Source organism: Portunus trituberculatus, chromosome 12 (assembly GCF_017591435.1).
Source record: "Portunus trituberculatus isolate SZX2019 chromosome 12, ASM1759143v1, whole genome shotgun sequence".
Classification (NCBI taxonomy): domain Eukaryota; kingdom Metazoa; phylum Arthropoda; class Malacostraca; order Decapoda; family Portunidae; genus Portunus; species Portunus trituberculatus.
Window position 1 is genome coordinate 12,671,902 of NC_059266.1, and position 17,401 is coordinate 12,689,302.

General features: G+C 37.0%; 1 protein-coding gene across 4 annotated transcripts in view; it reads left to right on the top strand.

The window, feature by feature from the left end:
* Nucleotides 1-17,401, top strand: part of LOC123502590 (huntingtin-like) — a 420,122-nt gene that overhangs the window by 244,781 nt on the left and 157,940 nt on the right. For all 4 annotated transcript variants that reach the window (XM_045251746.1, XM_045251745.1, XM_045251744.1 and 1 more), the window contains exons 27-28: nucleotides 5,586-5,722; nucleotides 7,113-7,247. In XM_045251746.1, the coding sequence (XP_045107681.1) occupies nucleotides 5,586-5,722; nucleotides 7,113-7,247 (272 nt within the window). The remainder of the gene's footprint in view (nucleotides 1-5,585; nucleotides 5,723-7,112; nucleotides 7,248-17,401) is intronic.

Sequence of the window (17,401 nt, forward strand, 5' to 3'; positions counted from 1 at the left end):
TATATCAATCAGTTTTGAGCAAGATCTTCTGAAGTAAGTTGTACATGACCTTGTTCTCTTAAACCCATACTGTTTATCAATCATCTTTGTTATTTTTATTCATTTATTTGTTTATTTATTTTATTATTTATTATTATTATTATTATTATTATTTTATTATTATTGTTATTATTATTTATTTATTTATTTATTATTTTTTTATTTATTTATTTTATTTATTTATTTATTTTTTTTTTTTTTTTTTCTTTTGTGTGTGTGTATCTGTGTGTGTGTGTATGTGTGTGTATTTACCTAGTTGTAGTTTTACAGGGCCTGGGCTTTATGCCTGTGTGGCCCCGTCTCCATATCTACACTTATCTAATCTTACTTTAAAAGAATGCACACTCGTTGCAGACACTACTTCTTTATTTAATTTTTTTTAAACTGTTCCACGTCTCAATACATCTTTGTGGGAAACTATATTTTTTAACATCTCTCAGACATCTTCCTTTTCTCAGCTTTTTACTATGCAATCTTGTGCTTCGAATGTCATAATTTTCTCTCAGGATCAGTTTCTCATTATCCTTTCTAATCTTCTTATATCCTTTTTAGAGCTGGGAGACCACACTACTGCTGCATATACCAGCTTTGGACATATCATGCTTGTGATGATTTTTTTTCATCATATCTTTGTCCATGTATTGAAATGCCACTCTTATATTAGTCAACATTTTATATGATAATCCAAATATCATGCTTATGTGTTTTTCGGGGTTCATATTTTCCTGTATAATCACTCCCAGACCTTTTTCCTCTTTAGTCTTCATTATTTGTTCCTCTCCTATCAAGTAGTTCCATACTGGTCTTCTCTTACTTTTTTTTTTCCTAGTTCCATTATGTGACATTTCTTGGCATTAAACTCCAATTTTCACTTCTTACTCCACTCATAGATTTTCTTTATACCTTCCTGTAACAGCAAACAGTCCTTCCTGGTTTTGATAACTCTTAGCAGCTTTGCATCATCAGCAAATAAATTAATGTAACTGTTTACCCCAATGTGAATGTCGTTTACATAAATCTGAAACATAATGGGAGCTAACACTGACCCTTGTGGCACTCCGCTTGTTATTTTACCCCAAGATGAGTATATATCTCTGATCACCGTTCTCATTTCTCTATCCTTCAAATAATCTCTTGTCCATTTTAGCAAAGTTCCTCGCAGTCCTCCTATGTTCTCTAGTTTCCAAAGTAGTCTTCCAAGAGGGACTTTATTAAAAGCCTTTTCTATATCCAGATATACTGTGTCCACCCATCCATCTCTATTTTCGAGTCCTGCAATAACTCGAGTAGAAGCTTAATAAGTTTGATACACATGACCTCCTTGTCCTGAACCTAAATTGTCTGTTTGATATGACTTGTTTCTCTTCTAGATATTTAACCCACTTTTCTGATAATTATTTCATACAACTTCCCCAAAAAACTTGTAAGTGACATTAGTCAGTAGTTTAGTGGTTTAGTTGCCTTTCCTTCTTTAAATATCGGAATTACGTTGGCTCTCTTCCGTTCTAGTGGAACTTTCCCTTCATTTATTGAACTTTTAATTATTTCCCAAATTGGATCCAGTACTTGCTCTTTACATTCTTTTAACATCCAGCCTGATACACCATCTGGCCCCATTGCTTTTCTGACATCCAACTTATCCAATAATCTTCCAATATCCTCTTTGTGCACTGCAATCTCTTGTAATCCTTGGCAATGAAATGTTCTATTAGGTTCTGTGAAATCTTCTGCAGTGAATACCATTTTGAAGCTCTCATTCACTATTTCACATATTTCTCTCATTCATTATTTCACATATTTCCTTCTCTGTTTGGTATGTCTTTCCTTCTTTAATTATTTTTTCAATTGTTTCCTTTTTCTTTGTTGTGTCACTTATAAATTTGTAGAAAAGTTTGTGTTCGTCTTTGCTTTTATTCACCACATCTTTCTTATAGTTTCTTCCTTCCTCTCTCCTTACTCTAATATATTCATTTCTTACATCCCTGTACTGCTGTCTGTTATAGTCATTTCTCTGTTTTATGAGTTTCTTCCATGATTTATCTTTTGCCTTTTTTTGCTTGTATGCATATAGCATCATACCAAGCATGTATTTTTCTTAACCCTATAAACAGGTATAAACTTTTTTACTCCTTCATTATATTTCTGTAAGAATGTCATATTTCCCTTGTACTGTCTTTTTTGTACATAGTATTTCTCCACTCAATATCAGCAAAATATATCCTTAATTTTTCAAAATCCGCTCTTGCATAATTTAATCTCTCTCCTTTATAGTCATCTCTGTAACTTATCTCATCTTCCTCCTGCATTTGCATCTCTAATGTCACATGATTACTTTTCCCCATTGGACTAAGGTATTGTATAATTGGAGGGGGCTCTGGTTTCTTTGTGAATACTAGGTCAAGCAACGAATGTTCTTCTTCCCCCCTGTACCTTGTTGACTCCTCCATCCACTGATCCATTGCATTAACCATAGTCAACTGTAACATTATGTGTGTGTGTGTATTTACCTAGTTGTATTTACCTAGTTGTAGTTTTACAGGGCCTGGGCTTTATTCTTGTGTGGCCCCATCTCCATATCTACACTTATCCAATTTTTCTTTAAAACTATGCACACTCATTGCTGACACCACTTCCTCACTCAAGCCATTCCAAGTCTCAACACATCTTTGCAGGAAACTATATTTTTTAACATCTCTCAGACATCTTCCCTTCCTCAGTTTCTTACTATGTGATCTTGTGCTTCTAATGTCATATTCTTCTCTCAGGATTAGTTTCTCATTATCCACTTGATCCATTGCTTTAATCAATTCATAAACTTGTATCAGATCCCCTCTCTCTCTTCTCTGTTCCAGGGTTGGTAGATCCATAGCTTTTAATCTCTCTTTATATGTCATCCCTTTAAATTCTGGAACCATTCTTCTAGCCATTTTTTGTACTGTCCAATTTCCTTATATGTTTCTTTTTATGGGGGTCCACACAACTCCTGCATATTCCAATCTGGGTCTTATTATAGTACTTATCAATTTCTTCATAATTTCTTTGTCCATGTAGCGAAATGCTAATCCAATATTCCTTAGCAAATTATGTCTCTGAAAATTCTATCAATATGGCTTACCGGTTGATTATTTTCTTCCATCGTCACTCCCAAGTCCTTTTCCTTTTTTACTTTTTCTAGTTCTACTCCATCTCCCATCTTATAGATTCCCACTGGTCGTCTTTCACTTTTTCCCATTTCCATGACATGGCTTTTGTCCACATTGAATTCCATCTCCCATTTTTTACTCCATTTCCAGATCTTGTTTAAGTCTTCCTGCAGTACTTCACAATCCTCTTTTTATTTTATGACTCTGCACAGTTTCGCATCATCCGCAAACAGATTTATGTAGCTGTTTACTCCCTCTGGCATGTCGTTTATATACGTATAAGAAAAAGTATTGGCACCAATACTGATCCCTGTGGCATTCCGCTGTCTACTGCTCACCACTTGGACTTCATATCTTTAACTACCATCCTTCTTTCCCTCCCCCTCAAGTAATTTTCCATCCATCTCAATGTGCTTCCTTTTAAGCCATCCTTCTCTTCTAACTTCCATAGTAATCTTTCATGTGGCACTTTATCAAATGCCTTTTTTAAATCTAAATAAATACAGTCAATCCATCCCTCTCGTTCTCTTGTACTTTATCAACTATTCTAGAGTAGAAACTCAATAGATTTGTTACACACGACCCACCTTTTCTAAAACCAAATTGGCTATTTGATAATAATTTGTTGTCTTCAAGAAACTCGATCCATTGTTTCTTTATTACCATAGTCAACTGTAACATTATGTGTGTGTGTGTGTATTTACCTAGTTGTAGTTTTACAGGGCCTGGGCTTTATGCTTGTGTGGCCCCATCTCCATATCTACACTTATCCAATTTTTCTTTAAAACTATGCACACTCATTGCTGACACTACTTCCTCACTCAAGCCATTCCAAGTTTCAACACATCTTTGCAGGAAACTATATTTTTTAACATCTCTCAGACATCTTCCCTTCCTCAGTTTCTTACTATGTGATCTTGTGCTTCTAATATCATATTCTTCTCTCAGGATTAGTTTCTCATTATGCACTTAATCCATTGCTTTAATCAATTCATAAACTTCTATCAGATCCCCTCTCTCTCTTCTCTGTTCCAGGGTTGGTAGATCCATAGCTTTTAGTCTCTCTTTATATGTCATCCCTTTAAATTCTGGAACCATTCTTCTAGCCATTTTTTGTACTGTCCAATTTCCTTATGTGTTTCTTTTTATGGGGGTCCACACAACTCCTGCATATTCCAATCTGGGTTTTATTATAGTACTTATCAATTTCTTCATAATTTCTTTGTCCATGTAGCGAAATGCTAATCCAATATTCCTTAGCAAATTATGTCTCTGAAAATTCTATCAATATGGCTTACCGGTTGATTATTTTCTTCCATCGTCACTCCGAAGTCCTTTTCCTTTTTTTACTTTTTCTAGTTCTACTCCATCTCCCATCTTATAGATTCCCACTGCTCGTCTTTCACTTTTTCCCATTTCCATGACATGGCTTTTGTCCACATTGAATTCCATCTCCCATTTTTTACTCCATTTCCAGATCTTGTTTAAGTCTTCCTGCAGTACTTCACAATCCTCTTTTTATTTTATGACTCTGCACAGTTTCGCATCATCCGCAAACAGATTTATGTAGCTGTTTACTCCCTCTGGCATGTCGTTTATATACGTATAAGAAAAAGTATTGGCACCAATACTGATCCCTGTGGCATTCCGCTGTCTACTGCTCACCACTTGGACTTCATATCTTTAACTACCATCCTTCTTTCCCTCCCCCACAAGTAATTTCCCATCCATCTCAATGTGCTTCCTTTTAAGCCACCCTTCTCTTCTAACTTCCACAGTAATCTTTCATGTGGCACTTTATCATATGCCTTTTTTAAATCTAAATAAATACAGTCAATCCATCCCTCTCGCTCTCTTGTACTTTATCAACTATTCTAGAGTAGAAACTCAATAGATTTGTTACACACGACCCACCTTTTCTAAAACCAAATTGGCTATTTGATAATAATTTGTTGTCTTCAAGAAACTCGATCCATTGTTTCTTTATTACTCTTTCACACATCTTGCATATTACACTAGTTAGTGATACTGGTCTGTAATTTAAAGGTTCTTCCTTCCTTCCACTCTTATATATGGGAACCATATATAAGAGCTTTTTTTTATCCATCATAGTATGCAGTCCAAAGATAGAAAGTTGGATAGATTTTAAAATGTTCAGGGCAGGAAGGAATATTAGAATATTGTAAAGTTTCTTTTAGTGAGCCAGTGAGACATTTGCCATTTTTAGTTGGAACATGAAAGCTTTTGCTTTCTTCCATGACTGTGAGGCAACTGGCATATGATGGAGGAAGAAAAGGGAATATTTTCTCCATTTATTGTAGAATGTAATGAAGTGAAGAGGTATTAAATGCAGAGGTACTGTTGTTATTATATACCAGTGTTGTTGAGTGTGGTTTGTTTCAGGCATCCTGGCCCTACAACCACTAGTGGAGGACCTCTTCTTGGTTCGGAGCACCACCAGTACTGCTGATCAGCGAGAGTTAGACACCCAGCGGGAGGTGCTGTGCTCCATGCTGCTTCGACTGGCCCACTACCATCAGGTGCTTTGTTTTTCACCACTCCATTGCCAACTGCAGTATGCTGTGCAAGACCTATCCTCTATCTATTATTGCTGTGCTAGATAGTCACTGTTCTTCTTAAGTCTAAAAACGGTGGTATTCCTCTGGGTTCTGTCCTGTCATCCACTCTCTTCCCATTAAGCATCATCTAAACCAAATTTCTTGTCCTATCCACTTTTGCACTGATGATACCGCCCTACACTTTTCCATGTTTCTTTTCTAAAGATGACCAATCCTTCAGAAAGTAAACAGATCACACAAGCAAGCCACAGAATGCCTGACTCTGGTCTATCTTAAATTTCTGATTAAGATAGAGCAAACTTAGTATTATTAAATACCTCAAACTCACTTCCATCTATCAACTCAACACAACTTACCAGACAACTATCCCTTCTTTTGCCATAACACTCAGCTGTCTAGCTGTCTTCTACATTGAACATCCTCAGCCTATCCTTAACTTATAATCTAAACTGGAAAACTATAAATCTCATCTCCAGCTAAAACAACTTCTACAGAGTTATGTGTTCTAAGTTGTCTTTGCCAGTTTTTTTCACTTCCTCAACTGCTAACTCTTTACAGATATCTTATCCATCTACGTATGAAAAATACCTCACATGTAAAGAGGATTCCATTCATATTGTTATTTCTTACAATGTTGCATCTCTTGCTGTCTTCTACCATTAATTTCATGTCAACTCCTCTTCTGATCTTGCTAACTGCATGTCTCCTATCCTATTTACTATACAAGATGTTTTTCTTTCCAACTTCCCTAATCTCTGCACCACTCTACATGAAGAGTAAACCAGTACTCTCAATCATTCATCCCTTCCTCCAGTAAATCCTGGAACTTCCTGCCTGCTTCTGTATTTCTACCTACCTATGACAAACTCATTTAAGAGTGAGGTTTCAAGACAGTTATTGTATTCTTTTGGCTAACTCTTCTTGATCTTGTTTTGGGACTGGCATCTCAGTGGGCCTCTTTTTTCCTTTAATTGCATTTTTTTGTTGCCCTTGGTTGGTTCTACATAAATAAGAAAAACACTGAAGTATTAAAAAGTAGCATTATATCAAAATCAGAAGGCAATATTTCTGCCTTTCCTTTTTTCATTTTGTTTTGTATTCTTAAATTTTCTTTATATTTACTTTATATATTCTATATTTTTCCTTTCTTCCAATACTGATTAATGTTGTATTTATGCAACTGAAAGTAGATCAACAAAGTGGAACAACATTGTACTTCAAACTTGCATGACAGATTTTAATTTACCTAGTGCCTAAACAATGCCAAAGAGGGAAAGAGGAGGAATTAGAGCTTAGTGGATTGATTAGATGACAAGTTGAACATTATGAGGAGTACAATACATCTCCACAGGTGTTGAAGCTTGTGTCCTTGGTATTGGGAGCAACCCGGGAAGTCAACAGGGATCGCTGGAGGAAACTGTCACGACAGGTCATTGACACACTGCTGCCCTTTATATCCAAACTACAAGTCAACTTGGACTCTGAGGTAATAGTTGAGCACTTTGTTTATCCTTGCTAGTATTAGTGATTTGTACAGAAAGTAGGATGCATTACAGAAGAAGGAAAAGTTACAGGGCATCATATTACACAGAAGAATATTAACCTCTTCACTCAAGGCAACAGAAAACCGCTCCCAGGATCATATCCGAGCTGGGAGGTGGTGAGGCAATACCTGACTCAGAGGCAGTTCTCTCTCTCTCTCTCTCTCTCTCTCTCTCTCTCTCTCTCTCTCTCTCTCTCTCTCTCTCTCTCTCTCTCTCTCTCTCTCTCTCTCTCTCTCTCTCTCTCTCTCTCTCTCTCTCTCTCTCTCTCTCTCTCTCTCTCTCTCTCTCTCTCTCTCTCTGGAAATAACAATAGTAGTAAGTGAATTTTCATACTTGATTCTGTAATGAACAGATTTTGAATACAGGTTCCAGAGAGGGAACTTTAAGAGGAGGCTGCAAAAGTCCACAATTGATGATTCACTAGAACTTGGGTCACAGAACTCCCATAGCATTACTTCTCCACAAGCACATCAAACAAACACACATAAACTTACGACAGTTAACATAACATAACATCCCATATATGCTTATAACACTCGCATTACATTACACCTCATAGGTACGACAACCAAACATATGGCATGTAATGCCTATAGTTTCTACCACCAACACTGGTAACTGAGGGAAAGCAAAGGCCACGTCATTGGAATCATTGTCTAAGATGAGTAACTGTGAAAAACTGGCTGTCACTGTATGGTAACACTTGAGAGAAACAATAAATAGTTAAGGTTAATACTGAAGATGACAAATGAGAAAGGTAACCAGCACAGTCAGTCTCCTCTAAGCTGCTGCTACAACACTTCCTCCCATGTCCACTGCTTGGTTTCTTCTGCCTGTCTCATCTGGGTAGCAAACCTCTACAGGTCATAATGAGCAATGAGGTAGTTCGATAACATGTTGAGTAATGCTTTGATTACTATAAGTAGTGGTCGTTGAGTTCTCTGGGCTGTCAACACTCATCCCATCCGTCATACTGTTTCATTATTAACTCTCCTGACATGTATTAAATCATGCTGCTATTTATTGGTTGGTGTTATATATGTAACAATACGTACATTATGAAATAAACCCATACAAATTTTAGAGAAAAAAAATATAGATTACCTGTTCTTGGCCATTTTCTGAAAATGGCACATGACAGTAAAACATTTTTTATGGTAAAATAATCTATTGGTTTCATAAAAAAAATTAATTAGATAAAATTATTGCCAGCAGGGCACATCAGTACTTATCCTGCTATAAGCGAATCATACACCTTTGCAATAATGATGAAAGTCAGGTAAGCCATCACATCATATACAGCCTACAGTCTGAAAGATCTCATACAGTATCCCAGATAAAAACTACATTGTCTTAGCAGAACACAGCCATGACGCAGTATGCGCATCCTCAGATATGTTATGAGCATTATGAGGACACATAATAGGCATCCTCATGTTGAAGGAGTTAACAAGATGCAGTATATAGATAATCAGTACATAGAAAATTTATTCAGAACTTTTATTGTATAATTTAGTATAAAAAATAAGAACTAGAATGATCACTGTATTCAGCCTCATTGTATGTTACAGAAAAGTTAAAGCAACGGACCAGGAGTTTGTTGGATTATCAGGATGCATCCCTGATAATCCCATCATAACTGAACAATTTTTAGTTTCATTCATCCAACAATTTTCTCATGATGTTTATTGTTTCTCTGGTGAGATATGTAGTGTATTAATTGATATTCTACACAATTTCCTTCGCAGATGGATAGTTTCAAGTTTTGAGTTTTCTCATTTTATTTCTACCTCTCATCCCCAACCATCTTGGGTACCTGTGGAAAATCAGGGTGTTTAGAGAACTAAATTACACATTTTATGTTGTTGGCAGTGGTGGAAGCAGCAGTAACTTCCACAAGCATTGTTGTTTTATTGGTAAGCAGCATTGCCAACAATTCACTACACTGATTTGTTTCACATAGAAGCCTTTTTTTTATCCCATACTTTTTGTGTAAGATTAAATTAAGGTTGTTAGGTTAGGTTGCAGGTCACTACACGTCTTACCAGAAAAACATAAGTCACACAAGACATTTGTTAGCTGGATGAAACAGAAAATAAATAGGCTACAGTACACAATTATTGGTCAGTTCTGCAGCTAGGTTCAAAAGGTAGCCTCTCTCTCTCTCTCTCTCTCTCTCTCTCTCTCTCTCTCTCTCTCTCTCTCTCTCTCTCTCTCTCTCTCTCTCTCTCTCTCTTCTCTTATTATTATTATTATTATTATTATTATTATTATTATTATTATCATTATTATTATCATTATTACACCTAACCCTCTGTTATCGTGCCCTTCCATTATCGCGTTTAGGCATTATCGCGCACTTATGAAAATCTGTAAAATTAAGTTTTAGCGCATCTGGAAAGTCGTTATCATGCACTCGCAATAGTAGTAGTAGTAGTAGAAGAAGAAATAGTAGTACTACACATATCCCAACCACACACCGATGAATGTTTAGATAGGGGGAGGAGGAGGAAGAAGTAGTGGAGGGGGAGAAAGATGATGATCATGAGGAGGAGAAGGAGGAGCCAGCAGCCAATCATCGCTGTGTATTCACGTCACTTGATTTGAATAAGGGAACTGATTGGTTCTGGTCACTCTGCTCACCACTACCACCACCGCCACCACCACCACCATCCCTCAGTCTCGCACATGGTATTCTCTTGTTCAGAGCTGTTTTTTTAGGAAAATATTTGGGCTGAGGCACCAATTTATTTACTTCCTATTTATTCTTCATTTCCGTTATCGTGTTTTCCGCTATCACACAGTTTATTAGGTACCAATTTCGCATGATAATGGAGGGTTAGGTGTATTGTTATTATTACTATCACCATCATTATTATTATCAGCACACACACACATACACACACAAGCACACACACACTCCGCGCTCCGTGGAGAGCGGACGTGCCTCCTGCGCATGAACGGCATCTAAATAACACTCCACACGCTAAGCAATGTGCTTGAGTGAGAATAGTTATTGCTATTGAGGGGCGACCAGAGCGAGTGAACGAGTGTACAGAGTGAACGTAGCCTGGTGGCGTGTACATGGGAGTGATCGGAGGTGGGAGAACCTCCACACTCCAAACGACAGAACGGGAACCCACAAAGGCCAGCCATAGCAGCCAACGCATCCAACCACACGTAACTACCAGGCCTGGCCCCAGTGACCACACACCCACATGCTCCCAGGAAGAGTAAAAAAAAATGGATAGACCGGTAAGAAATAAATTACCAAATTCAAAATATGTCGATGAGGCCCAGGGAGCAAAGCCGAAAGTGGCCAGTCAAAGCATGAGTCCATCTTCAACAGGGCAACAATGCAAGGTAGATTGGTAATGTTGGAGAAGAGATTTGAGGAGTTGGTGAAGGAATTAAAAGTTCAGAGGAGTGAGGAGGAGCAGGATAGAGAATTCGCAAGGCTTTGAAGGAAAGAGTTAAGAGACTGGAGGAAAATGAAAACGATTGGTGGATGAGAATGCACACTTGAGAGTGGAGGTTGAAAAATACAAGAGACGGTTGGAGGAGAAAATGGAGAGAGTAGTAAAGGAGAAAGATGACTTTAAGGAAATGATTAGTGAGCAGAATGAAAGGCTTGAAAGGAATGGGAACTGAAGAAAACACAATGGACTGAGTCGAGGGAAGCAGAGATGGTTGGATTACAAGAAATAATTAAAGATCAGTTGAAGGAAGACAAAAAAGAAAGGTCCAAGGAACTGGTTAATGTAATGAAGAATAAGGAAACATTGATAAGGGAAATAGCAGAAAAGAAGAAGAGTGTGTTAATATTTGGGATGAAAGAACAAAATATAACATATAAGCCAAAGAGAATTAAGGAAGAATTGAAAACGGTAAGAGATCTGTTCAAAAATCTAAATGATGATGAAAAAAAAGACCTACAAGAAGAAGTGGAAGAGATCCATAGACTGGGTCCATATAAGGAGGGAGTGAACAGACCGATTTGTACCAAAGTATAAACCAAGAGAGGAAGGAAGAAAGGATTGGTTTAATGCAACTTGTGTTAAGGCTAAAGAAAAGAGAGAGATGTGGCTTGGAAAAGATGGAAAAAGAGCAGGAATATACTAAATAAGGAGAATTATAGAGTGGCAAGAAATGAGTATGTGAGGGTAAGGAGGGAGGAAGAAAGAAAATTTGAAAAAGATATTGTAGACAAGAGTAAGGAGCATCCAAAATTGTTTTACAGGTTCATAAATGGTAAACTTAAAAAGAGAGAGTCCATTGAAAGATTAAAAGGAGAGCAAGGGATAGTAGATGACCCTAAGAATATAGCGGAATTGCTAAATAATAGGTTTCAGCAAGTATTTACTAAAGAAACAATGTTTGTAAAGCCACAGAATGTACGAGGAAATAAGCACATGGAGGACATTAAGATACCTAAAAAGGAGTTATATAAAATGTTGGAGGAACTTAAAGATGATAAAGCGATGGGACCAGATGAAGTTTCAGGAAAATTATTGAAGGAGTGTAGAGAAGAATTGATTGATCCATTATATGATATTATAAGGTGCTCATTAGAAACAGGGGAAGTACCAGTAGAGTGGAAGAGAGCTGAAGTGGTGCCCATTTATAAGGGAGGCAGTAAGGAAGAGCCTTTTAACTATAGACCTGTGTCTCTAACAAGTGTGGTCGGTAAGATTTGTGAGAGAGTGATAAAGAAATATTGGATACGGTTCCTGGAGGATCATAAGTTATTATCGGATCATCAATTTGGCTTCAGGAAAGGGAGGTCATGTGTAACAAATCTACTGAGCTTTTATTCAAGAGTGGTTGACAAAATACAGGAGAGAGAGGGATGGATGGACTGTGTATATTTGGATTTAAAGAAAGCTTTTGACAAGGTACCTCATGAGAGACTGTTATGGAAAGTAGAGATTTATGGAGGACTGAAAGGAAAAGTGTTAAAGTGGATGGAAAACTATTTGAGATGGAGGGAGATGAGAACGGTAATAAGGGATGCAAGGTCGGACTGGTTGGTGGTGGAGAGTGGAGTCCCACAAGGCTCAGTGCTGGCACCAATACTTTTCCTGGTATATATAAATGACATGCCAGAGGGAGTAAACAGTTATATTAATTTGTTTGCGGATGATGCGAAGTTTTGTAGGTGTGTGAAGAGTGAAGAAGATTGTGAAATTTTACAGGCAGACCTGGATAAGATTTGGGAGTGGAGCAAGAGGTGGCAAATGGAATTTAATCTGAGCAAAAGTCATGTGATGGAGATGGGAAAGAGTGGAAGACGGCCAAGAGGGTCATATAAGATGGGTGAAGAAGTAGTGTTGAAAAAGGTGGAAAAGGAAAAGGATTTGGGAGTGATAATACAAGACCATGGGCAGTTTGAGGCTCATATTGATAAGATGTTTGGAGAAACGTATAATTTGATAAAAAAATTGGATTAGCCTTCCATTATATGGATAAAGATATGATGAAGAAATTAATTAGTATGGTAATTAGACCAAGATTGGAATATGCTGGAGTGGTTTGGTCCCCTTATAAAAAGAAGCATATAAGGAAGTTGGAGAGATTGCAGAGAATGGCAACAAAAATGGTTCCGGAATTGGCAGAAATGACCTATGAGGAGAGATTAAAAGAAATGAATTTGCCTACCTTGGAACAAAGAAAAGAAAGAGGAGATTTAATACATGTTTATAAACTGTTGAATGGACTGGATGAAGTGGATAATGAGCAAATGATGTTGAGAGAGGAAAACTTAAGTAGAACTACAAGATCGCATAGTAAAAAGATAGCCAAGGCAATATGCTTGAAGGATGTGAAAAAATATAGTTTCCCACAAAGATGTGTGGAGGTGTGGAATGGCTTGAGTGAGGAGGTGGTGTCAGCAAGGAGTGTGCATAGTTTTAAAGGAAAGTTGGATGTGTGTAGATATGGAGACAGGGCCACACGAGTATGATACCCAGGCCCTGTAAAATTACAACTAGGTGAATTACACACACACACACACACACACACACTACAACTAGGTAAATACACACACACACACAACAAAACTTAGAGAAACAGAAGGCTGTAAGGATATCTATATAAAGAAAAATAGAAATGAGGAAGAAAGGAAGAGATACAATGAACTGGCAGCAGCAGTAAGGGAAAAGAATAATGAAAGGTCAGAAGAGGAGAAGAAGGCATTTTTTTGGAGAATTCTAGGAGACAGGATAAGGAAATGGTATATAAACGAGAAGGAAGAGGAAAAAGTGGAACAAGTTTAACTAAAAATGATAAAGGCAAAAGACTAAAAATGATGTATACAAACACAGACGGGGTTTTATCAAGTAAATTAGAATTAAGAGATTACATAAGGAAAGAAAATCCAGATATTGTATGCCTGGCTGAAACAAAACTAAATGAGGCAATCATAATAGATTTGGATAATAGGTATAATGTATGGAGAAGAGACAGAATGGGTAACAGAGGAGGAGGAGTCCTGATAATGTTAAGGAAGGAGATAGTGATCAACCAAGTGGAATGTGGGGAAGGAAAAGCAGAAGTATTGTATATTAAGATGCATATTAATAAAAAAGAGTTAACAATCATTGTAACATATGTGCCACCAAAAACAAATTCATGGACCAATCAAGAATACAAAGACATGATAGATGACACAATAAGGAGTCTAATAAGTAGCGTTAAAGAAAGGAGAAAAGTGATATTAGTAGGGGATTTCAACTGTAAAGAAGTGGACTGGAAAAATTATGAAAGTGGTATGGGGGAAGAAGTCTGGGGAGAAAGACTCTTGAACCTAATGATAGACAATATGATGGACCAGAGAGTAAAGGAATGCACAAGATTCAGAGGAAACGACGAGCTGGCGAGATTGGACCTAGTTTTTACAAGGGGTATACAAATTAATGACAATATAAGATATAAGTGCCCATTGGGAAAGAGTGACCATGCAATATTAGAAATAGATATAGAAGAGGGAAAGGAAGATAGAGACGATTCATACAAAGGAGACCGATTAAATTACAGAAAGGCTGATATTGAGAATCTCAAGAACTATTTTAAAAACGTAGACTGGGAGGAGATGGAAAACTCAGAGACAATGCAAGACAAATATAACTTATTTTTGGAAATATACAAAACAGGAGTCAGGGAATATGTCCCAAAATATAGACCAAAAGAAGAAGGAAAGAAAGATTGGTTTAATGCAAGGTGTGCTAGGGCAAAGGAGAAAAGAGATGGAGCATGGAAAAGGTGGAGGAGAAATAGGAATCCAACAAACAAGGAAAACTTCAAGGCAGCGAGAAATGAATATGTTAAGGTGAGGAAGGAAGAGGAAAAGAACTTTGAAAAAGATATTGTCGAAAAATGTAAGGAGCAACCAAAATTGTTCTATAGATTCATAAATGGAAAAATTAGGCAAAAAGAAACAATAGAAAGGTTAAAAGGAGAGAACGGGATGGTGGAAGACCCAAAAGTATGGCAGAACTATTAAATAAAAATTCCAGGAGGTCTTTACTAAAGAATCCAAATTTGAGAGGCCACAGGGTAATGGAGAGACAATCTATATGAAAGAGATTAAAGTAACCAAGCTTGAAATAAAAGAGTTAATGAAGGAACTGGATGAAGAGAAGGCAGTGGGACCGGATGAAGTCTCAGGCAGAATACTGAAAGAATGTAGGGAAGAACTAGCAAGTCCTATATACAACATCATAAAATGCTCAATAGAAAATGGAACAGTGCCAGTAGAATGGAAAAGAGCTGAGGTGGTTCCCATATATAAGAGCGGAAGGAAACAAGAACCTTTAAATTACAGACCGGTATCACTAACTAGTTTAATATGCAAGATGTGTGAATGAATAATAAAGAAACAATGGATCGAGTTCCTTGAAGACAACAAATTAATATCAAATAGCCAATTTGGTTTTAGAAAAGGACGGTCTTGTGTAACTAATTTATTGAGTTTCTATTCTAGAATAGTTGATAGAGTACAAGAGAGAGAGAGGGATGGGTTGACTGCATCTATTTGGATTTAAAAAAGGCGTTTGACAAAGTGCCACACGCAAGATTACTGTGGAAGTTAGAGGAGAAGGGTGGCTTAAAAGGAATCACATTGAGATGGATAGAAAATTATTTGAGGGGGAGAGAAATAAGGACGGTAGTTAAAGATATGAAGTCCAAGTGGAGAGCAGTAGAAAGCGGAGTGCCACAGGGGTCAGTATTGGTACCAGTACTTTTCCTCATTTATATTAACGACATGCCAGAAGGAGTGAACAGCTACATAAATTTGTTTATGGATGATACGAAACTGTGCAGAGTTATAAAGCAAAAGGAGGATTGTGAAATACTGCAAGAAGACCTAAATAAGATCTGGGAATGGAGTAAGAAGTGGAAATGGAATTCAATGTGAACAAAAGCCATGTCATGGAAATGGGAAAGAGTGAAAGACGACCTGTGGGAATCTATAAGATGGGAGATGGAGTAGAACTGGAGAAAGTCAAAAGGAAAAGGACTTAGGAGTGACGATGGAAGAAAACAATCAACCAGTAAGCCATATTGATAGAATTTTTAGAGAAACATATAATTTGCTGAGGAATATTGGAGTAGCATTTCACTACATGGACAAAGAAATGATGAAGAAATTGATAAATACTATAATAAGACCCAGATTGGAATATGCAGGAGTAGTGTGGACCCTCATAAAAGAAACACATAAGGAAATTGGAGAGGCTACAAAAATGGCTACAAGAATGGTCCCAGAACTTGAAGGGATGACATATGAGGAGAGACTAAAGGCTATGGATCTACCAACCTTGGAAGAAAGAAGGAGAGAGGAGACCTGATACAAGTCTATAAATTGATCAACGGAATGGACCAAGTGGATAATGAGAAACTGATCCTGAGAGAAGAATATGACACCAAGCACAAGATCGCATAGTAAAAAGCTGAGAAAGGAAGATGTCTGAGAGATATTAAAAATATAGTTTCCAGAGATGTATTGAGACGTGGAACAGTTTAGATGAAGAAGTAGTGTCTGCAACGAGTGTGCACACTTTTAAAGTAAGATTGGATAAGTGTAGATATGGAGACGGGGCCACACGAGCATAAAGGCCAGGCCCTGTAAAACTACAACTAGGTAAATACAACTAGGTAAACTAGGTAAATACACACGAGACGCGGTCGAGGAAGGACACAATACCATCGCTCCTGAGAATTAGCTGATCTTCGCTACCTTTGTTTGGGTTTGCAGTGGCCTGGGCTATTAGTGTGGACTCCTTTTTTTTTTCATGAATACAGTGTTACAAAATCATGAGTGAGAAAGAGATTCCATCTAAATTCAGGTATGAGACATGGGAAAGAATGAAAGCTGATGATGATTATGTTGGTAAGGGAGAAAGAGCATTCGAAGGCTTTGATACGGCACATACTTCACTATTTGATAGAGTGTTGACTATCGAACGTAAATTAGATAAATTGATAAAGGAGAATATGGGAATGAAAGATAATGAAAAACAGGATAAAGAGCTCCAGAAATTGAAAGAAAGGATAAAAAGAGTGGAAGAAAATGAAACTAGGCTAAGAACCGAAAATGAAGATTTAAAAGTGCAAATAGCTAACTACAAGAAATTGATGGAAGGACTTGGTAAAGCCGAGAAAGTAAAAGAGAAGCTGAAAGATCTAGTTAACAAAGAAGAGGAAAGAGTACAAGACATGATTAAAAAAGAAGTACAGGCATGGAGAATCCAAGATAAGAAAGACAAGGAATCATTTCAGGAAGTATTTCAAGAAATGTTAAAAGAAAGGGATGAAAATATGACAAACAAAATGATAGGAGTCTTCAAGAAAAAAGAAAATTTAGTAAGAGAAATTGCAGAAAAAAAAAGAGTGTAATTATTTTTGGACTGAAAGAAAAAAATGTTAAATATAGACCAAGAAGGGAAAAAGACGAAATGAAATCAGTAAAAGACCTACTAAAACATCTAAATGACGAGGATAGACAGAACTTAGAAGAGGAAGTAGAAGAAATCCATAGAATGGGACCATATCAAGAAGGAACAGTGAGACCAATTAAGATATTACTAAAATCACA